Here is a 23,344-nt window from a genome sequence, read left to right as displayed (position 1 = left end):
GGGGTCACCAACTTTACTATGCACACGGGCTATTGCCTAAACGGCATGGCAGCGATCTTTTCTGCAGCCTTACCTGGCATATAGGGTCGACAGCTTCAAACCTGCACACTGGCATCCATCAGTTCGGTGCAGTAAAGCTCACTTCATAGCGGCCCCCCTCTTGCATACAACTCTTACTGGCTTTTTCCAGCACACGGACAACAACCCGATCAGTGTGGAAGCCATCTACTCACATCTCACTACAGGGAAACTATCGCTAGGATCCACCACTGGGGCCTCACTTCCTCCAGCGCTCTCTTCATCCTCACAGGTCATACTGGTCTTGGCAAGCAGGCAGGTATTGGTGCACCAGGCTCCAGGGGCAGGTGATCTTGAATTCTCTGAGTGAAGCCCCTCACCCAGCTGCAAGACTGGCAGGCCCTCATTCCTTTTCACAGGTAGAAGTCTTGCAGAGCATCTCGTGTTCACACTACGCAGCTGGCTGCTCGACAGTTAACAATTTTGGGGACCTCGAGCTCCCCTTCTTATAGTCCATTTCCAGAGACCAAATGTGATTTAGAGTCTGAGTCTTTAAAGTTCATGTTGGGGCTCTGTTTCCTTTTCAAGTGCCCTCTCCTCTGCTCTGCTGTGCCCTGTCCTTGCTCCAGAAGGCAGTCTGTCACAACAGTAACAACTCCAAATTTGATAGCCTCACAACACATGCCTTGTGAGTGACTAGAGGATAACACCTGGATGTCAGCAACAGTGATATGTGTAACAAAAGGTTAACCCAGGGCCTCAGTCCTACTCTTTATTATGGTCTTATCAGCCCAATCACCTTCCTGGGATGTGCCCAGTACCCTTTATAGTACCTCTTTCTGAATCAAAGGGCCTCCTTTGCAATGCATCCTTTGAGAGCCTGGCTCTCCCTTCCTTCAGTGTATCCCACCTAGCTCACAGGAATAAAACAATCCACAAATCTGTTAGGGGGATTCCTCTACCTCTTTATGTTCCTCCAGTTAGCCCTGGGTCTCCCAAAGTGGAATCTAGAATCTTTCATGGATTGTACCATTCATAGGCACACATTCACTCCAGTACATGTATGCAATACATGCACTGCACAGCACTGCATCATCCTATTGTTCCATTCATAGGCACACATACACCCAGAAAATGTCTGACACACAAGCACTGCGCAGCACTACACACCAAACCAATGTGGGACAAGGAAAAGTTAAGTACACAGCAGTAGAACTTAAAATAAGTGACCCTTTAGGCCTCACTCCAGTGACACAGGTAAAATGGCCTGTCCACTTCTTCAGATCACAGTGTATGCTGCCACCACTGCGTTCATGCTGCTTAACTCCTAGCAAAGGCAGTGCTTTTCACCCCTATGAGAGTAGCACTTATATCCAAATGCAAAGTCACTTTTTGTAAATCGCAAATGTGAATTGTGATTTTCAATGGAATACATTTAACATTGATTTATTGAGTGTTTTGTGGGAATGGTCAGAATAACATTTCAATGTTAGAGCAGGCTCATGACCAAAACCCAGCATCCTCCCAGAGTTCCCACACTTTCTAAGGGGTTCTCACATAGCTGGCTACAGATGCCTATCCTATGCCTTTGCCAGACCTTGAGATCAAAAAGGAATTGGACTCCCCTGGCTGGCTTGCTTTTTTGTCGCTGCTTTTTTGTCATTTCTATAATCTGAATGAGTCTGGTAGTAGTCTCCCAAGGAAATCGCATCACATTGTGGATAGGCTGTTTTCTGTCCCGAAAGTTAATGATGCCCTTCTTTCTGGTGCAGCCTGGCTAATTGATACAAAGAGGGAGAGAGGCAGAGCGAGAAGCTTTGGAAATAAAACCCATGCCCTCTATAGTTGAAGGGCAGTAAACAGACAGATAAGTGTTCTCCAAACAATGTTGGTGATTTGCTTGTCTTAATAAATAGACATATATGATATGAGTGTTCTGCCATTTTCTCTTGTGTAAAAATTACAGTTGGGAAGATATATGGGCACAATTTTCCCCTCCTTCTCCATTTTTCTTTGATTGTGGGAAAACAGAATAAGGGGTAGATTACAAATATGTTGGTATGAACATCAGACCGCCAATAAGAAGGTGGGGATACGGCTGCCAAGCCGGCGGCCTCCCCGTTGCTGTATTATGATGTTTCTGCTGGGATAGCCAGGGGAAACAGTGCAGCGGCATTGGCCTCGGCTCCCTCAGGGAACCGAGGTCAGTGCTGTCGCACAGACCGTGCCCCAAGGGCATGGGCCCCATGTCCCCGTCGCTGCCTTTCCTGCCATCTTTCCATGGCAGGGTCCCTGCCATGGGAACGCCAGTGGAAAGACAAGTAGTAGTCAGCACAGAGGTGCCAAATTCGGCAGCGCCATGTCTGACCACGAATTGCACCGCCGCCAACCTGTCAAGATCTCTGATCTGAAATTTCAAAATAGTAGGTCTTGTTGCAGATAATTTTACTTTTTTTTTTACTTATTTGTTGCATTTTCTCCCATTTATTAGCAAGCATGTCTCTTTTCCAGCCCCCCCCGTCCCTCTGAAATTTACTACTACTACTAAGTAGCAAACGTACATGTGTGTTGGTCTTTCCACTGAAATGATAGCAAAGACGCAGGTGGAGATTTACACTTGTAGGTTTGTGAATAGCATTGTGTAGTACTTTAGTAGTACTATTACAGTACTATTTTTTATTTATTTATCTTTTTATTAACAATATAGCAAGAACATACCATGTACGGCAATATCTACCTTAAAAGGAGCATTGCAACAAATACATTTTGAGGCATACCAGTCATAGTGTGTAACTTCCAAGTGGTGTTCAAAACCCTCCCCCAGACTCTTCCAGGCCTAATAGGGGATCTTGATGTGATGTACTCAGATCAGTAGCAGTTCCTGGAAGAGGATTGACACCTATTTTTTCCCTGTAAGTGTTCCAATGTCCCCAATCATTTTCCCATTTCTCTGGGCATCCATGACCCTCATATGTCACCTTCTCTGCCGCCATGCTCCAGTCCATGTCCCTTTTTCAGTCTCTCAACTCTGGTGCACAGGGCACCCCCGCATAGCCTTGCAATGTTTCTCTTGGCGACTATCAATCCTAGTGTAATCCACAATACCTTCACCCTCCCGAAGTTTGTATCATCCCATATGTTTAGTAGACACCATTTTGTCAACCTTCTATCGTACTGCCACACACCTCATTCTTGCAGGTTATTACGGAGGCCCAGGAAACTTGTATCGCGGCCACTCCCAAATGATATGCAGAAAGGAGCCTTCCGAACCACACCCCCTCAGGCATTGAGCGTCCCTCAATCTTCCCATTTTTACTTTAACTAAACATGTCAGGTAGTACCTATGCAGGATCTTTATCTGCACCACGAGAAACCAGGATTTGATTCCCACTTTCCGTGGGGAGGCCAGTGCTGCACACCATTCGTCTTCATCTAGGCTTCCCTCATCCCGCTCCCATTTCATCTTGAGGTGTGTTAGCAGGTCAGGAGTATTGTTGATTAATTTCTGGTAGGTGAGGGATATGGCATTTTTGTTCAGGTGTTCTTCCAGCAGTCTACTCTCCAGGGGGGAGGATTCAGGCAAGACTGTCCCCCAAGCGTGGCACACTTGGAGGTAACAATAATACTTGTATGGGGCCAATGCGTACTCCTCTTGCAGGTCTGAGAAGGGGATAACTTGACCCTGTGACCATAGGTCTCCACTTTTGATATACCAGTAAGGTCCCACTTCTCGAACCCCGGCAGATTCCCAAGGGTACCAAGTGCCCCGGAATCCCGTAGGGAGTGGCCTGCATCATTTTCCTCTCCCAACCCAACGCGCAGAGTGCAGCATGTCAGTGACTAAGTGTTACCGCCGTTGGCCCACGGGTATGTGGCAGCCTAGTAGTTGCATATACGGCTCTCAGGTACCCCCACCCCCACACCTCCAGCTGCATCAGCCATCTGTCCATACAGTAAGTTGGTTCATCTAGGGACGTGTGCATCCAGTAGTTTATGGTGGTGAGTTGCACTGCCCAGTGATATTTCCTAAAGTTGGGAAGGGGATTTCCTCCGTCATACCAGACCCATGGCAGCTTGGCAAGGGCTATCTGTGCGGGACCTATGTCCAATATCAAGGTTCTAAGTTTGCTGTCAATGGCTCTATACTAATTTGATGGTACTGGGTAGGGAGTGCTGTGTCGAACATATAAAAAGCGCAGGACAGACATCATCTTAAAAAGGGCAGTCCTGCCCAGCAGCGACAGTAGGAGAGCCCTCCAGTGTTAAACGTCATGCTTGAGGTGGGGCAGGAGGGGCAGGAGGTTACTGGAGTGGAAGCGTATCAGGTCAGTGGTTATGTAGATGCCCAGATACTTGAAGCTCTCAGTTACTACTTCAGCTGCACGGCAATCGGGGTGGTGCCTCTTTGAGGATATATATGGTATATTTGGCCTAGTTTACTGTGTGTCCCAAGTACTGTCAAAATTGGGTCACTATGTGCACAATACGGTCTAGGGTTTGGGGGGGTGAGGGTCTGCCACGTATAGTAGAATATTTCTGCATAAAGCAATAATCTATCTTCCCACTGATCTGTCCAATGGAGTCCACGGATCAGGGGGTCCTGTCTTACCCACGTCATCAACGGTTCCAAGACCAAGGCGCAAACAAGAGAGGGGAAAGTGGGCATCCCTGCCTAGTGCCCCTCTGAAGGGTTAAGGTTCCGGACCACATGCCGTTCACCGCTACATGGGGAAGGGGGGCTGTTTATAGAAGTTGTATCCAGTTTATGAAATGTGGGCCAAAGCCCAGCCTTTCGAGTACCGCAAACAGGTAAGGCCATTCCACGGTATCAAAGGCCATTCTCACGTCAAGGGAGAGGATCACGGTATCCTCCTGTATTGTGTCAGACTGGCTGAGCACACCGTGTAATCTATGGAGGTTAAGTGCCGTGTTACGTTGTGACATGAAGCCTGACTGGTCTGAGTTGACCAATATGTGAATAACGGGGGTCAATCAGGAAGCCAGTACCTTAGCCAGTATTTTCACCTCGCCATTAAGTAACAATATAAGTCTCTAGAAGCTGCAGTCCTCCCTAGGTTTCCCTGCCTTATGGATTACCACTATAGAGGTCTGGCATTGGTCAAACGGGAGCAGCCCCCATTTCTGGCTTTCCTCGTACATCTTTTTCAGATGAGGGATGAGCTTGGTAGCTGTTAGCTTGTATAGTTCTATTGGTATCCTATTGGGTTCCAATGCTTTACTTGGTTTCAACTCCCTCATTGCACTCACTATTTTCTCCTGTAAGAGCTCTTTTTTATTATAATACCGTTAGACATACTACAAAATGCAGTTTGTTAATAGACACCTCTGTGAGTCAAGGCCATTATGTCTTTTGTTTTACATGAACAAACATGTTGAGTTTCAGTTTTTTTAGGTGAAAAACACATTCAACCTCTTCCTACATTTAATCAGCTATACTGGTGAAAGCATTTTAGGCAGAGATCTCCATCAGGTAGATGGAGCTCTCTAGATATGCTGTGCAGTCTTAACCTGGGGGAAGATAAGCCAGGGACGTATATGATCTTCTGCCATACGATGAACTACTATTAGCAAAGCCACTAGGTCTGGGGTTGGCTACCAGGTTACAGGCTATGTCAATGCTTATTTCCTTTGAATGGTTAACTAGGGCTTATCCATTGCTTCAAGCTGTATGGTGTGATAGACAGAAGCAAAATATGTATGACGCTACATCAGACAAATGGATGAAGAGGACTGACAGAAGCACCTTGTTAGAAATTGGGTTATTGGATGATGGTGGTGTGAGCCCTGCTCAAGCAGCAACCACGCTCCTAGTCAGGGTAAGGCACAAGCAAACACCAAATTAACCTGTGCTCACCCTCTGGCTGCTTGGCACAGAACATTCAGGCTTAACCTGGAGGCAATGTGTAAAGTATCTGTGCAAAAAAAATATGAAAACACCACACAAAAAGCACCCCACAACAACTTAGAAAAAAATAACTTGGTTTAATAGAACTTGATTGCCTCTGGATACCTAGCAGCATGATCCACCAAGACTAGGATAAACCTATTGCCTAAGACTGTTTTGGGATCGACGAGTCCTATGATATTACTTTAATTCCTGTCCTCTCACAGGCTATGCCAACAACAGGCATCGGAGTCAGAGGCGCCACCAGACTCCACCAGGCTGCCTGCCAGACTCATCCTGGACATTCCTCGCTGTGAAGACATCTCCAATCACCTAAGAGAGCTCCACTGGCGTCCTATCGAGAAAATAAATAATTTCAAACTCATCGTCTACGCATTGAAGGCCCTCCATGACCTAGGACCCGCCTACTTCAAACACCGCATCACCTTCTACTACCCCACCAGACCTCTCCGCACTGCTCAACAAGCATTAGTCACCGTACCCTGCATACGGAAGATCTCGGCAGGTGGAAGATCAATCGCCTACTTTGCGGCAAAGAGCTGGAACACCTTGCCCCTGCACTTCAGGCAGTCACCATTGCAACCTCAGTACAGGAAGGACCTTAAAATCTGGCTTAAAACCTGGCTCTTCAACTGTAGCTCAGAGAACAAACCTCTTAGTGCCTTGAGACCCCTACGGGTGAGTAGTTGCGTTCTATCAACACTGAGTTGATTTGAATTGAGGGGAGACTTTAGCTTTTTGACAGTCTTATAACTAGCCTGGTAGTTGAGACAAGTCCTACAGAATGTATCAGAGGCTGTCCTCATCCGGGGCCAATAGAAGTGGGAGACAAGCCAGGCAAAGGTCTTATCCTGCCCCAGATGTCCTGCCAGTGTTCTCATGAGCCAGCCCCAGTAGGAATACCCTGTAACACTGGGGAACCACCAAAACCTAAGTCGCCCCTAAAGAAGGTAATTCTCCCAGTATATGAGGTGATTTCAGGATGTGTCACCACCTCAGGCCCTCTAGGGTTGGGCACTCCTTCTGTGTCTTGCAGAACTCCTCACTGGTGGGCCACCCTTCAACTTGCCATCCAGCAAGTTCAGGCAGGGTACCAAGGGAAGCAATGTCCTCCCCAGTAGGCTCCAGGCTGAACTTCTCAGGTGCCCCATCCACCTGTGCAGGGGGACATTCAGGGACTGGCTTCCCATGCCCATTGTCCTTCCCTTTACTGGTAGCTGTCTGGGCTAATCTTCGAGGCACCAGATCTTCTTGTCTCCCCTCCTGGGCAGCCTGGTGGTCGCATGGACCCATTCAGGTAGCCCTAACATTCCCAGGCGTGACCCGAGCTCCACTTCCTTCCAGGCAGTGTGCTCTAAGTCATTTCTTAAGAGACAGTCCATGGGCATAGCAGGGTTCACTGCAACTTTCAGATCCCCTAAGAGACAGTCCATGGGCATAGCAGGGTTTACTGCAACTTTCAGATCACCTGAACTCCTCTGCCCCTCCGAAGGGGACAGTAGCCATGGGTTAGTGGCTCTCCAGTTGGCTGCTACCACAGCCTCATGAAATATATTGGGTATCACCTGCTCTGAGGACACCAAATGAAACCTGACAGTAGTCATACCAACTCCTGTGTCCGTCAGAGCCTCCACTTAATGGTGACCAACTGTCTTTACTTTGCAGTAGAGGAAGGCATGTGTGCTTTGGGCACCATCTCTGCATCCCTGAGGGACACAAGGGTAACCTCACTAGCCTCCCCACACTAACTAGGGCCATCTCTTCCCCAAGTGTTGTACTGGCTATCCCCAGTGCCTGCCCACCATTGGGGGACATTGCTATCTTGGAGTACTTGGCATCTTCCTTTATATGTCCATACTCAGGGGCGTAGATTCAGGCGGGGGGGGTTTACCCCACCAATAAATGTATTTTGTGATAAATAGCTGGGTACATGTGCTTTCTTTAGGGTATAGTGAGATGGCTGTAGGATTTCACAAGGAATTGTTGCACTCACAGACAAAAACACACACACACTCTCTCCCTCGCTCTGTTGGGAAAGATTTTTAAAATGTTGGTTATTTCTCAAAAGAATGTGCTTTCCCTCACTTAGTACCCCTACCAATCCACATTCCTCTCCCTTCCTGCTGCCCCTGAAGCCTCACTTGTGCTCCCAGCTTTGTCCCATAATGTATGTTGACATTATGTGCCAGCGTGATTTTTGGGAAATCTGAAACTCACATCCCCCAATCCTACTGACCAAGCTACGCCCTTGCCCATACTCATAACACCTGGGGACAAACTTTCCAGTTTTCTTATCTGTGAAGCCTTTTTTCTGGTGGCCAGAATTAGTTTGGGACCCTTTCCCCTGCATACTGTCGGGGACCTTTACAGAACGCCCTGGTTTTATTTTTTATCTTCCCCCTCCTTATTCTGCTGGGAACAGACACCTTCTTTGACACTCTGGTGCTGACCCAGAGGTCTGCCTCATCAGTAAACTTCCTAGGATCAGTAAGATTGCTATCTACTCTGTGTTTGTGCAGCTCTAGAAAACAGGTATTGAGCATGTGCTCCCTCAGCATTAGGTTTGACAGGCCACTGAAATCATCCACTTTGTTGTCCCTCACTCAGTCACTCAGTGCCTTGCTGGCATTATCTAGGTGATCCACTCAGGGCTGATTTGGAAGCTAGTGGCTGTCCCTCAACCTCTGATGATACTTTTCAGGGGTCTGCCAAAACTTAGCAACAAGGATTGCTTTCATGGGGGTGTACCTGGTTTGGTCCTCTGCTTCAAGTGTCAGGAGTGTGTCCCTCCCCACTGTGGGGATGGGTTACCAAAGTTCCAAAGGCAACCCCTAGTACTCCTTAGGTACCCTGAGTGCAACTTCATACGCAGCAAACCATTTGTCTATATAATTTCCCGCCACATAGTTAGACACTCGCTTCTAGGGTATGCGGACCCTTGCCTCACCAGCAGACAGTGTTCGGACACTGCCACCATCAATGTTGGGTCCTGTAGGTTGCTTTGCTTTTAGCTCCAGCGCCCTCATGTGTTTTTCAGGCTCCAACAGTAACCTTTTTGCAGTCAAGGCCCTCAGCTGCTTTGCCTCCATGGCCAATTTCTTATCTTCCTTTTCCATTTTTAGTTAAGCCAGCTCTCATCTGAGCTTCTTCTCTTCCCTCCTGTCCTCTAACTCCTGTGGGGACAGGCCCATGGAAGACGCTGCTCCCTGCCCAGGAGGGAACTTTCAATCCTGGTAGTATGGTGCCTCCCTGAACAGGAGGTTGCATCTCAAGATCTTCCTTATGGTCCTGGTCTAATGATTCCTCAGACTCCTAATCCTCCTGGCCCTCTGTTATGCCTGGTAATTGATGGGTCTCTCCCTAGATTCTCAGGGCATTCTGGAGCTTCCCCTTCTTGATGCTCCTCTGGGCAGGCAGGCCCCGCTCCAAACAAAATTCATTAAGCTGGGCCATGGTGTAGCTCTCCAGGTTGGCCAGCTCAAACTCCATCTTTATAGATGAGGTTACAGACACAAACAGTCAGGTGGAGGAAAATGACTCTGGAAAAATCAAAAAGGCCAATCAGGGAGAATTTAGATTTGAATTAGTCTTTGGTATGAGATGGCAGTGTACACTAAATTACTGTAAAGCAAAGCACAAACACAAGCCCTATCCTCACCGCTGATCACCAGTTTTAGAAATTGGGTTGTTAGTTGACTGGGGTGTGATCTCTGGTCAAGCAGCAACCACAATCCTAGTCAGGGTAAGGCACAAGCAAATCCACATTATTCTGTGCTCACTCTTTAGTAGTTTGGCACAGAGACACCAGGCTTAACCTGGAGGCAATGTGTAAAGTACATGTGCAACACTTCAAACAGTAAAGGACCCCATACCAAGTTGGACAAATAGAACTTGATTTATTAAATAAAACATGACAAAAACTACAAAAATCCAATAAGTGGAACTTGTTATAAATTTAGGTGGGAGAAGCTTCTAAAAGTGGCATTTTCAGAATTGCAATTTAAGATCCTACTTTACCAGAAGCTAAGATTTTAAATTATAATTCTAGAGATACCAAACATGAAGGGGTAATCTCTTCCCACTTGGAAGTAACACTTATATGATGTAATAAGGCAACTCCATTGTTATCCTATGGGAAAGATGGGCTTTGCAGTAGTGAAAAACAAATTTAAATGTTTTTCACAACCAGAACATGTAAAACAAAAATAATGCATGTACTACTTTTTGAATGCATTGCACCCTGCCCTCTGGGCTGTCCAGGGCCTACCATATGGGTGACTTACATGTATTATAGAGGAAGGTTTGGGCATGGCAAAAGGCTTATTTTGCCAGGTCACCATGACAGTGTAAATTGCTCACACACAGGCTCTGCAGTGGCAGGCCTGAGGCGTATTTTAAAGGGCTACTTAAGTGGATGGTACAATCGGTGCTGCAGGCCCACTAGTAGCATTTAATATCCAGGCCATGGGCACATGTAGTACGCTTTTCTAGGTAAGTAAATTAGGTATGCCAACTGGGGAATAAACCAATATTACCATGTTTTAAGGAGTGAGCACATGCACATTAGCACTGGTTAGCAGTGGTAAAGAGCTCAGAGTCCTAAGACCATCAAACATAGGTCCAGCAGGGTGGAGGAGGAGAGGCAAAATGTTTGGGGAAGAACCACCCTAAGGCTGACAGGTCTAACACACTTCCTTGTAAATATGTATATGTATAAATATATTTTTGAAGGATTTTTTTTGGAAACACATAAATTCTGAGATAGCGCCATTCATAGTGAGGGCTTTTGTTATTTAGTTATATTATAGAATTGGAATATGTTCCCATTAGAAACTGGGTCCTGGTTGGCAGAGTTACGTACCCTGTCCAAGTAGGGACCACAATCCTACTCAAGGTAAGTCAGATACACACCCTAAGTTAACCTGTGCTCATCCTCTGGTCGCTTGGCACAGAGCAGTCAGGCTTAACTGAAGAGGCAATGTAAAAGTAGTTGTGAAACACTTAATTACAGTAACATAGTGAAAGACACCACAAAAAGACTCCACATCAGTTTAGAAAAATAGAGAATATTTATCTGAGTAAAACAAGACCTAAACGAAGTAGAAGTCGAGATATGAATTTTTAAAAATTAACTATGAAAACAGTGCTTAGATGTCACTAGCTGTCAGAAGGATACTTGAGGTTGCGAGGGACGGGTACAAAGCCAAAGTTCAGGCTGACCGTAATGGAGGGTAGACCATCTACAAAACCCACAAAGGGTCAGCTGAAACAGTACTTTTGATGGAGCTAAGCATTGAGGTCAGGGGCACGATGTGTCGGGTTTTGCAGAAATCAGCTGCAGAACCCACTTTTGGGGCCCAGGACTAGAGGGTGCACCACAGGCAAGGGTAGGACTCACAGATGGCAGATTCCAGAAGCACCAGGAGAGTTGCTGGCAGTCTTTGATATCCCTGAGACAGCAGAGAATAGGCAGCAAGCAAACAAGCCGTTGGAGAATCTTGGGTTCAAGGATGTAGAGAACAGGTCCAGTCCTTCTCACCTGAGGCAGGAACAGCAGGCAGCAGGCTAAAACAGCAAAGCAAGTTGCAAAGTGGCAGTCCCTCCTACAGCACAGCAAGCAGTAGGTCAACACAGCAATGCAGTTGCAGAGTGGCAGTCCCTCCTGGCAGCACAGCAGTCCTTCCTACTGGCAGTGTGTCCTTAATTCCAGTAGAGTTCTCATTTGGTGGTGTTTGGGTCCAGGACCTATACCCAAATGTGCCTTAAAAGTAGGAAAGACAACAAAGAGGTCTTTGAAGCTCACAATGTCCCTGTCCTTCCTTCCTTTGCTCCAGATACTCTACAGGGGGTTATGCAGCCTTTTGTGTGGGGAGAGGCACAGCCCTATTCAGGTGTAAGTGAAGCAGTGCTAAGCTGCGCCCTTCATCAAACCAGTTAATGGCCCTTGAAGGCCCATTAAATCACACCCAAGCTCCCATTGTGTGCGACTGTCTAGAGGGAATGCACAAAGCCCTGCTGTCACTAACACCAGATGTGTATCAGAGACAGGGAGAGTCACAGGATGGTTAAAGTAAGAAAAGAAAGTTTGCAAAAGTGGCATTTTCAGACTTACAATTTTAAATCCAACTTAACCATAAGTTGTAAAATTAAATTTAAATTGTGAGTCCAGAGACACCAAACTCCAAATTTATATATTTACCCAATTGGCTTCTTCAAGGTAACCCCAATGTTAACGTATGGGAGAGATAGGCCTTGCAGTAGTGAAAAACAAATGTAATAGTTTTTCAGTACCAGTTCATGTTAAACTTAAAAGTACGTGTCCAGCTTTTTAAATACAAGGCACCCTGCCCTTGGGGCTAACTAGGGCCTAACTTAGGGAGACTTATATCTAACAAAAAGGAAGGTTTGGGGCTGGTAAGTGGGTGCAGTTGCCTGGTTGAAATGGCAGTTTAAAACTATACACACAGGTTCTGCAGTGGCAGGCCTGAGATATGTTTGAAAGACTACTGTAGTGGGTGGCACAATCAGTGCTGCGGACCCACTAGTAGCATTTAATTTACAGGGCCTGGGCACATACAGTGCACTTTACTAGGGACTTACAAGTAAATTAAATGTAGCAATTGTGGCGAAGTCAAGGCCACCATGTTTTGACTGCAGAGCACCTGCACTTTAGCTCTGGTCAGCAGTGGTAACATGCCCAGAATCCTAAAACCAACAAAAAATGCCAGAAAATCAGGAGGAGGAAGGCAAAAACTCTGGGGATGACCCCGCAGAAAGGGCCATTTCCAACAGTTTCCTACACAGGTTTAATTGATATTTGGACAGGATATACACCCTGAATCAGCTGTGGGTTGTAATTGAAAATCCTTCATTTTGCAGAAGTACTCCATCATCTGTTGGAGGACTGTCATTACAGTGGAGAATACACTAATGGAATACCCAAAAAATGGCTGGCTGATTCGCCTACACAAATTGGAGCATTCCCACTGCCACCCAACTCTAAATTAGGTTTATGTTGCAGCAAAGTATTGTACACCCACTATCTTTTTGGAGTTCTTTCCAAACATTGTCAGCTCTTGGTACAGGAGCATAGAGGCTACTATACAATGTTATAGACACCATGGAACAATATGTATAAAGCACATTGCCAGAAATAAGAGTGCTTTTGTGCAGTACGTGGGTCTTACTTATTGCCTTGCTAAGGTGAGAGTAGGATCAGAATGAGATGCAACTCTCACAATACATAGCCAACTATTATGAATATGTAACAACCCACTGAGCAAAAGAAAGTTCTGTAATCAAGGGCATAAATCCATACTGTGACAATCGGACACCAAAAACAACCAACCACAGCTCATTGAACATGACATCACTAAATCAACGATGGTCCAGAATACAATACCCACAACATATCATCACAAGATGACTGCAGAGGAATTCCCATAATCATTTCCAGAACCCCTCCCTAGACAGCCGACAAATCTATAAGACCATTCTAATGGTAAAATGGGCTCTGTACAAATGCGAATAACATAGCGTAACAAAGAGCAGTGAAGGCAACAGCAGATAGCCTCATTTTAACTATGCAGATTTATTTAATTTGGTGCAGACACAAATACTCTGTAGACTAGCATACAACTTATCTGTTCATAAGGGACAGTAGCGACTCCACATGCGAGGGATCACTCTCTTGTGTTGGTACAAGATACACAATGACCTCTATTTGCTTGTAATCATTTTTTAGCCTTGCTACCGTAAAGAAGAGTGCCTTTAGGGGCTATCACACTCTCCTTATTCCTGTCCTAAGGAGCAGGAGTGCCTCTGTAGGGTATTGATACTCTATTCCTGCTAAAGAGGAAAAAGTGCCCATTACAGCTACTGAAGACAGTGTATTTGTTTGCAATAAGCAATCGTATCAACATGTTATGTGTTTATAGATCTCACCGACATCCGTTTCTGCACATAACCTGCAAGTTTTAGCTATAGATTCTGCATATTTACTTCATGGATTGACAAAGACGTTCCTTTGTGGTCACTTCAGAACAATGTCTTGGTCACAAGATATAGTTTGAGAATATTAATGATTCAAGCTGACAGAAATTTAGGTATGGGCTCTAGTTATCCATGGCGTGAGATTATAGTTAGAGTAACTTGCTGATATGAGTTTGAGCCCAAAGGTGCACCAACCCGAAACTGCACAGGTCATGTACTATCGTTACCAACACCTATAGGTATGATGTCCTGTTGTGAGAGTAATTGTGTGGTGACCTATTTTGAGTCTTGACGCAGTGTTGCTTACTTGCACTTGTACTTCAAGTAGTAGGAGTGGTTGAGAAGCACTTGTCCTGATCGTAGTGTCATACTTGTATTGTATTCGTCATATGGATTGGCTGAGAGCTTCCAGGCTTCCTTCTCCTGCCCCTTGTCCTTTCGAAACTGACTATGGTGAAGCCACTATGAATGTACCTGCTTGGAGACCTATTTTGCACTTGCATAGTTTGCTGCTGAGCTTGCACTTGAATTAGTGGGAGTGGTTGAAAAATGATTGTTCTGGGAGGAGGGGAGTGCTTGTACTAATCCCATTGTATCACCTGGCTGAGGGGTTCCAGCCTTCTTCACCCTCCTGCCCCTCGTGCCTTCAAAGCCACGCGCAACACTGCACTACGAGTTTTAACTGTTAGGGCGCCTACTAGGAGCCTGACTGTCTTATTGTTGGATTCCCACATTAGTTGGTGACAGTGGTTGAGAAGCGATTGTTCTGGGATGCGTGGTGCGCCTCTGCTGGTTTCATTGTCGGCTTCTAAAGAAGGCCTTTAAGACTAACACCAGAATCTGTGCTTCTTTTAAGTTGCAGAGAACTTGGGGTTTCGTCCATAACCCATTTTATGTTTGAAGAGGACATTCACAACTGTGTACAGAAAATTGCTGTTGCAAATTACATTTGCGATGGTATTTACTTCTTCAAACAAATGTGGGAAATTATGAACACAAACATTGTTTGGGTCCATTTCCACTGTGACGGCCACAAAAGGGGGTTATTCTTGAATGGAGGAGAAAGAGGGTCTAAAGAACAAATTACAACATGAAGATATAATAAAAGTACAATTTATTCGTACAAACGTTATATTTTTTACAAAATCCAATACAAATATCATATATTCCATCCTTCTGTACAGCTTAAGGGTTCACGAGAAACCAGTTATTGCGTCATATCACCCAGTACATGCACTGCTGCAATTTATAAGCCACGACTCATCCACTCAGGAACTAACAGTCCAAACTAAGAGGTCGAGTAACGAGTGCGACACAAGCATCAACACAGCAAGCATAAGCAGCACTGTTAGCTGGCTGTTATTTGATGGAGATCCAGTTGTCTATTTCATTTTGATGAAATATTTTAGTTCAGGATATTTCTATTAGATTTTGAAGCAAAAAATTGTGAAAATAAATTGTAATTCTATTATATCCTGATGTTGTAATTTATTCTTTAGACTCACCCCTCCCCCGCCAAAGAATAATCCCATTTTGTGGATGTTACAGTTGAAATAATGCATATGAATTGGTCGTGCTGGTTCTTTTTGGGGAAACGCAGCCTAGAAGGGGTGAGTCTACGTGCGACCATGGAGTTAGTTCACACTGTGTAGTTTTCCACCAGAATCCCTTGTGTAAATATATATGATTTTTATCAATTTTGTATGTGCTGTTTCCACAGCTACCTTGACTTGCACCCAGATTTACCATCTGCTAAACGATATAGTGCAAGTCATGATCGAATGTTGTTTTCTCAGAACTCTAAATAGTTACTTCTCAAACGGATGCAAATATGTAGTCTGAGTCATTCGAGGTACATCCAGTCTAGTCCTTTAAAATCTTCTCAGTCCACCTCTATGTGGAAATATCAGATGTGGATAGGAAAACAGTGTTTACACCCACGTCTCGGCTATTTCCAGAGACTAAATCACCATGTATGTGTTCTGTTTCCAATAGGGATAAATCATTTTTGCATGGCAGCTTCGAAGCCTATTAGAATTTAAGGCGCTGACATAAGCTAGTGAAATCAGAGATAGTTTAAATATATAATTGACTCAAGTGTCTGAAAATGGTCTGGAGAGAATAAAAACATCACGTGTAGGATCAACTGAAGATGTTTTATCAGTTGTATGATCAGAGAGTCTGGGTAGAAGTTTCTACCTTTATGTATACAGGGAGTGCAGAATTATTAGGCAAATGAGTATTTTGACCACACCATCCTCTTTATGCATGTTGTCTTACTCCAAGCTGTATATGCTCGAAAGCCTACTACCAATTAAGCATATTAGTTGATGTGCATCTCTGTAATGAGAAGGGGTGTGGTCTAATGACATCAACACCCTATATCAGGTGTGCATAATTATTAGGCAACTTCCTTTCCTTTGGCAAAATGGGTCAAAAGAAGGACTTGACAGGCTCAGAAAAGTCAAAAATAGTGAGATATCTTGCAGAGGGATGCAGCACTCTTAAAATTGCAAAGCTTCTGAAGCGTGATCATCGAACAATCAAGCGTTTCATTCAAAATAGACAACAGGGTCGCAAGAAGCGTGTGGAAAAACCAAGGCGCAAAATAACTGCCCATGAACTGAGAAAAGTCAAGCGTGCAGCTGCCACAGTGCCACTTGCCACCAGTTTGGCCATATTTCAGAGCTGCAACATCACTGGAGTGCCCAAAAGCACAAGGTGTGCAATACTCAGAGACATGGCCAAGGTAAGAAAGGCTGAAAGACGACCACCACTGAACAAGACACACAAGCTGAAACGTCAAGACTGGGCCAAGAAATATCTCAAGACTGATTTTCTAAGGTTTTATGGACTGATGAAATGAGAGTGAGTCTTGATGGGCCAGATGGATGGGCCCGTGGCTGGATTGGTAAAGGGCAGAGAGCTCCAGTCCGACTCAGACGCCAGCAAGGTGGAGGTGGAGTACTGGTTTGGGCTGGTATCATCAAAGATGAGCTTGTGGGGCCTTTTCGGGTTGAGGATGGAGTCAAGCTCAACTCCCAGTCCTACTGTCAGTTCCTGGTAGACACCTTCTTCAAGCAGTGGTACAGGAAAAAGTCTGCATCCTTCAAGAAAAACATGATTTTCATGCAGGACAATGCTCCATCACACGCGTCCAAGTACTCCACAGCGTGGCTGGCAAGAAAGGGTATAAAAGAAGGAAATCTAATGACATGGCCTCCTTGTTCACCTGATCTGAACCCCATTGAGAACCTGTGGTCCATCATCAAATGTGAGATTTACAAGGAGGGAAAACAGTACACCTCTCTGAACAGTGTCTGGGAGGCTGTGGTTGCTGCTGCACGCAATGTTGATGGTGAACAGATCAAAACACTGACAGAATCCATGGATGGCAGGCTTTTGAGTGTCCTTGCAAAGAAAGGTGGCTATATTGGTCACTGATTTGTTTTTGTTTTGTTTTTGAATGTCAGAAATGTATATTTGTGAATGTTGAGATGTTATATTGGTTTCAGTGGTAATAATAAATAATTGAAATGGGTATATATTTGTTTTTTGTTAAGTTGCCTAATAATTATGCACAGTAATAGTCACCTGCACACACAGATATCCCCCTAACATAGCTAAAACTAAAAACAAACTAAAAACTACTTCCAAAAATATTCAGCTTTGATATTAATGAGTTTTTTGGGTTCATTGAAAACATGGTTGTTGTTCAATAATAAAATTAATCCTCAAAAATGCAACTTGCCTAATAATTCTGCACTCCCTGTATATTGCTAACTATGAATCTGTATTTTGCTTTCTTATTTACAGACGACTCTGGCGATGAGGAGCCTTCCTCGCAGTCTGACAAAAGTGAGCTGCACAGTACCCTCAAGAACCTGTCCAGTAAACTAGAAGATCTGAGCACTTGCAATGACCTCATCGCCAAGCATGGTGCCGCCCTTCAGCGCTCCCTCAGTGAACTGGAGAATTTGAAGTTGGTGACAGAGAGTGGGGAGAAGATCAAAACGGTGAATGAACGTGCCACGCTCTTTCGTATCACTTCCAATGCCATGATAAATGTAAGTGAAGAAAGATCCCTCTCCTAGCCTCACCCTCTCATCTTCTTGTACAGCATAAGTTCAAAGCACCCACTTCTCCAAACCCTGGTCAAGTGCTGATGCACACATTTTACCTCTTTGAGTAAAACTTTTAAAATTCACCCTGATTCCATCAAGAGAATCCAGTTCATTAATTTCATTCTGGACTCAGGACTTGCAAGGGCCTTCCTTTTCTTGGAGGCAGAAATGGCTAGCAAACCCAACATCATTCTCTACCTGGAGACCAGTGCCATGTTGACACGGTTGTTCCAGATGCTTTTTGGACTACACGTGTTGTAGATTGGTGTGGTCCCCCATTCAATACGCCCTTGGCAGAGAATTGGTACATAATGTTAGACAGTCTGTCCAGGTGTGTGTGAATAATGAGGTAGTGAAGTCAGTGTCTAACTTTCTGGCAGGGTGCCTTAACAAGGTTGTGTCACAACATACCAACCATTGTTTGGGCGAGCACTGGCTGTGAAAATACCTTTCTTAATGCCATTTATGACTGATGCATCTCTTTACATAAGAGAAGTGGCTCAAAGTGGTTGCCTTGCCTTGGCTTTAAAATCCCTCAGTTCCTCAGTTGGGTCGAAGGTGGTAATGGTTCACACAAATAATGGCAGGGGCCTGTTAACATAAGAAAGCACAGCACATTCACCTCCCAAATCTCTGTTGGCCTTACGTAATGTAGGGCCATTAAGCAGGCAAACATGCAGAGCATTATTTTTGATGGTTCCAAATATTGTGTGGGTTCACAACCAGAGATCGCAGAGCAGCAACATACTGGGAACTCCCTCAAGCGGTGCTCTGCACTACTGCATCCAGTCTGTGCCCCATGTGCCAGTAATGTGCCACCTAGATGGGCAGTTCTAGTTTCCTGAGCATGGTATTATTTTCAGTTGGTCTTGTTCTTGGACATTGCACATGTTATTCGTTGGAAGCATCTTGGCCCTTCAGGAGTTCACATACCTCTGCTCATGAAAGAGGGGGCAATTATGGATGCCCCCTTACCTTTAAAACCTAAAAACATAGCACTGTGTTCATCAGCAAGCCCTTCACCTATGAGGCTCTTCTTCTGAAAAAGTAAACTTCTTTTAACTCCCAAGAAATCCTTCTCCAGAGTATTGTATAAAAGCAAATTTGCTAAGGTTCTGTTTTTTGGGTCCAGCCAAGGTACATCATCCTATTTAATTGCTTGGTGGATGATGTGTAGCAATTTGTTTCCTAAGCTTCTGGCTTAATCAGTGTTCCAGGTAGACACCTACAAGATTTACTCTGTGGCCATTAACACCAACAGGAATAGACAACAGCAATCTTTTTACCGTGCTCAGATGATTGAACCCTGTTATGGGTTAACTAATGCTAATGGTTTTGCTATATTAAGCCTCTCACTGAAAACTTGCTACTCACTATTTCTTTAGCCATTCACTTAAGGGAAGTAAAGGCTCTCTGCAACGCCAGACCATTCACTCTGTCCCATCATCACAAGTGATGCTCAGGGCTCATTCCACGTTTATCCCAATGTATTGATATGATTCCCTCAAATTAAGTCTTTTTTAACCATTTTTCCACACCCATGTGCTTCCTCTGTTGAATAATCAATTAACCTTGATGTGCTGCACTGTTGATGTTTCCACTCAGAACGTGAATCTGCATTCTACGGGTCACTTTTTTTAGACTTATTGTTACAGTAATGTTGACCAAATTAAGGCCATCAAGGCCAGGTGGATTACATCCTTGATCTCCATATGCTGGACCCTGAATTTGACATTCACTTCATCTTAGTGCATCTGAGCATACTGTACCAGAATTAAAGCTGTATCAGTGGTTTCACGGGGAAGAGGGAAAGGGGGATGTCAAAGAGATATTTAGGGTTATGTCATTGGCCTCTCCACTTGTAAGCAGATGGCTTTGTGCTTGTGAGGTTTCCTCCCAAAGTAGTACATCGTTTGGTTAGAGATTCTGAGGAGCCTATTTGCCTAGACCAAACGTGCTCAATGCTGGCTGTTTCTTTCCATTCTCTTTCCTTTGGAACCACCCCACACTTTAGGAATTGAAGCCACCTCAACTGTACTACGAAGTTACCCTCATGGTGACTCTTATTCTCCTAGAGTACAGTGGTTCCCATTATCAATGCCCTGCCATTTTGCCGAAAGTCAGCAACTATCCACTAAAGCATACGCTGTTTGGGGGCTAATGTGGATCCTAACCCAAATGTGGTAAAGTAATGTGGTCACATGTAAAACACTCGTCTGCCGCCCACTAGGTGGGAGAGCTTACAGACTACGATTAAAAAAGTCTCTATGAAGGTAACCGTAGAGTGCTTATTTTTTGCTGATGGGTCATTGGATTTTCATCATCAGACTTTGATCTACAGCTAGAGGGAACAGAACAGTAAAGGCCAAAATAACGAGGGAGAGACATTTCGGAAAAAGTGATAAAGGATGAAAGCTGGGACGAAAAAAGACTATACAAAATAAGATAAATAGACACAAAGGCTATGGCGGTGGAAGAAAGATGCGGAAACAAAACTAGGCAGTCTTGGTATTTAGCTGCTCCAGTAATGGACAGCTCCACCACTGGAAAAACACTTAGGGCAGCTGCATTGTTATTTTTTTTGCTTCTTGCTCCGACATTTGTTTCTCCTCTCCACTCCAACGCTGCCATTCTGCAGCTCTGCTTCGTGTTTTCATCTGTTTTCTTTGTTGCCTTCTGGTTCCCTGTGCTGTTTATTGCCTTCGGGAATGCTCGCGCTGTGCTCCCTGGAATAATGTGTTCCTGTTTTGGCAGCAGATAGTGTTAATTACACACCCCTTTCTCTGGAATTTGTTGTTTTAAATCTCAAGCATTTTTGGCGCGACAGCAAGCCTTTGCATCTGTAGATTATTAGGCAGGACTGTTTGTTTGAATGTTCGCTTTAGTTTCACTGCAGTTTTTAAAAATGAAAAGGCGAGAACGCTGCGTGGAATCCAGCCTAGTGAAAGGAGCTGTTATGCTCGTTTACCAAAGCAGGGCTGCTTTTGGGCATTCAGTCTTGCCTCCATTCACAACCAGTAGTCCAGTTAGAACAAGCATTGGCAAAGTCATAGGTCTGGCAGACCTATTACTTTTGCCATTAGTGCATGCTCATGGGTGCGGGTTAACAGATCTTGTAATGTTTTTTCTTATACTTTATGCAAAGACATTCAAATATGTCTACCAAACTCCTGGGCACTGACGGAAATCTTGGATTTCTTTTGTTATAAAGGTTTACAAAATCTGTTCAATTAAGATGCCTGCGCGCCTACATGGGCGACCATCTTGGAATGGTACAAAAATAACATTTCCAAGGTGGGGGCAGCCAGCAGTGTCTTTGGATGATGCTGTACATTGCAGTTATTTTGATCTAGCTGTTATACAGCCGAATAAGGTTTAGGCAGGAGACATATTTCATGGAGAAATTGACACAAGATAGATCTTTCGATTGAGTTGAATGCAGATATAGGATCAATAAATGTCATGTACAATGTTGTATTTTTTTTTATAACGGCTTGTGTAAAACATGTTATATAATCTTATAGTCAACTGTCGTATGGGCATTTCTGAAATTAGCCTGGAATGGTGACAATATATTCTTTTCATCAACCCAGGTTTACATTCTATTAAAGAGTTATTCCATAGATCTTCCCAGCATAGTCTAGTAATAAAATTGGGTCGTAAATAGCTGGATCATTCCGTGAACCCTTTTTATGAAAAGAAACTATAACTGCTGTTTTCCAAGATAACGGAACCACCACAACTTTCCAAGCTGTGTTGAACACTGCTGGTAATACTGGTGCCCACAAGGTTACATTATTGTAGTAAGTGTTGCGTGGCACACTGTCCGACCTGGCAGCCTTATTTGGTTTTTGAGACATAATAGCTGCATGTATTTCCTCCTGTGATACTTGCTCGCCCATGTCCTACTAATGGGGATGACTAAAGACATGGCCACAGATCTTTCTGAAAGAGGACTGCCCTTGATTTGGCCAGAACTGTTATACGGTTCTTACGAATCATTTATTGCAACAATCTTATTCTTGCAGAAAAAAACATGAGCTGCCTTTATTAGGCAAACAAGACAAAGCATGGTAACCAGTATTGCAAAAATAGTGAAAAAGATACAGTTCAACCATGGTAGTATAATGATGTTAGTACACTCCTGTCCGATACTACCTACACTATCGAGAGCATAGTGAGAGTACTCTCTGGCAGATCAATTGGGACAGTCTGACCCCTCCCCCCCCCACCTGGTTAATAAGTACCGGAAAGCCAGGAAGCTGGTCTGGTGTAGTGCAGGATATTGTCATGTACACAGTAGAAATCAGAGCCAGCCACTGCATCTCGAGCATGGTGTGCTATGTTCCAGGATAATCCTAGCATAAGTGCTCCTCTGCAGTATGTGGAGCAGAGGCCGTTTTTATAATACAAGCACCACTCATGTCACATTGTGTCAGAGGTGCAGGCTTTAAGCTATGATATGTCTGCAAATGCAGAGCTATCTTCATGTACAATCAGAATACTTAGTGCATTGTGTTCTGTGTGTTTAGTGTTGAACAGAGTGTTCAGACTGGACGTCATCAACACTTACAAGAAACAAACTACATGTACAGAGACTTCTCAGTACATATTAATTTAAAAATGGAGGCACTAAGCGGGCCCTATCATGCTTTACCACAAATCCAAGAAGAGGCATTGTTGCTTTATCTATGCTGGATGCTTTTCAAAATAACTAATCCATTCAACAGAGGTGATAACTGGATCCAGTTTTCTTGTAGAACCCTTGCAGTACCAAGCAACCAAGTTCCAAAAACCTTTATTTTACTTTTCTCTTGTTGCCTTTTCATGGGCTACCCAAGCTCACAGGTGAACGTTTTATATTTTTTATACTTAATTAAACACTTTTATTCCTGTCATAATGTCTGGGTTGTAAGGAATTTGATAGTCTGCTTATTTTTTGCTTATTCGCAGTGAAACTAATCTGTTTTAATTATCGATAGAGGGACCCTGGTACCACTTTTAAGCTGTGCTGGACTGCCACCTTCAGAATGAGTTACTCTCATCAGTGTATCAAATTTCTCAATAGTAGTCAAGTCAGATGTTTCCTTCTCATCTAGGATTTCCCTAAAGGCTTGGTTCCAGCAGGTGTGGCTGACCAAGCTATGCACATTTGTTTTGCATTTGGTGTGATAGCCAAGTTTTTTCCTTGTAGATTTTACTAGTAGTTTTTCCCCACTACCTTTCTATAAGCTAATGTCCCAGAACGTATGGTTATAGAAGGATGCATGAAAGTGACGATTAA

At 44.3% G+C, this 23,344-nt stretch overlaps 1 protein-coding gene across 4 annotated transcripts in view; it reads left to right on the top strand.

The window, feature by feature from the left end:
- OSBP2 (oxysterol binding protein 2) overlaps positions 1 to 23,344 on the top strand; it is a 1,025,274-nt gene that overhangs the window by 448,992 nt on the left and 552,938 nt on the right. For all 4 annotated transcript variants that reach the window (XM_069214447.1, XM_069214445.1, XM_069214446.1 and 1 more), the window contains one exon: positions 17,753 to 18,003. In XM_069214447.1, the coding sequence (XP_069070548.1) occupies positions 17,753 to 18,003 (251 nt within the window). The remainder of the gene's footprint in view (positions 1 to 17,752; positions 18,004 to 23,344) is intronic.

Source organism: Pleurodeles waltl, chromosome 11 (assembly GCF_031143425.1).
Source record: "Pleurodeles waltl isolate 20211129_DDA chromosome 11, aPleWal1.hap1.20221129, whole genome shotgun sequence".
Classification (NCBI taxonomy): Eukaryota; Metazoa; Chordata; class Amphibia; order Caudata; family Salamandridae; genus Pleurodeles; species Pleurodeles waltl.
This window is presented reverse-complemented; position numbering and strand designations above follow the sequence as displayed.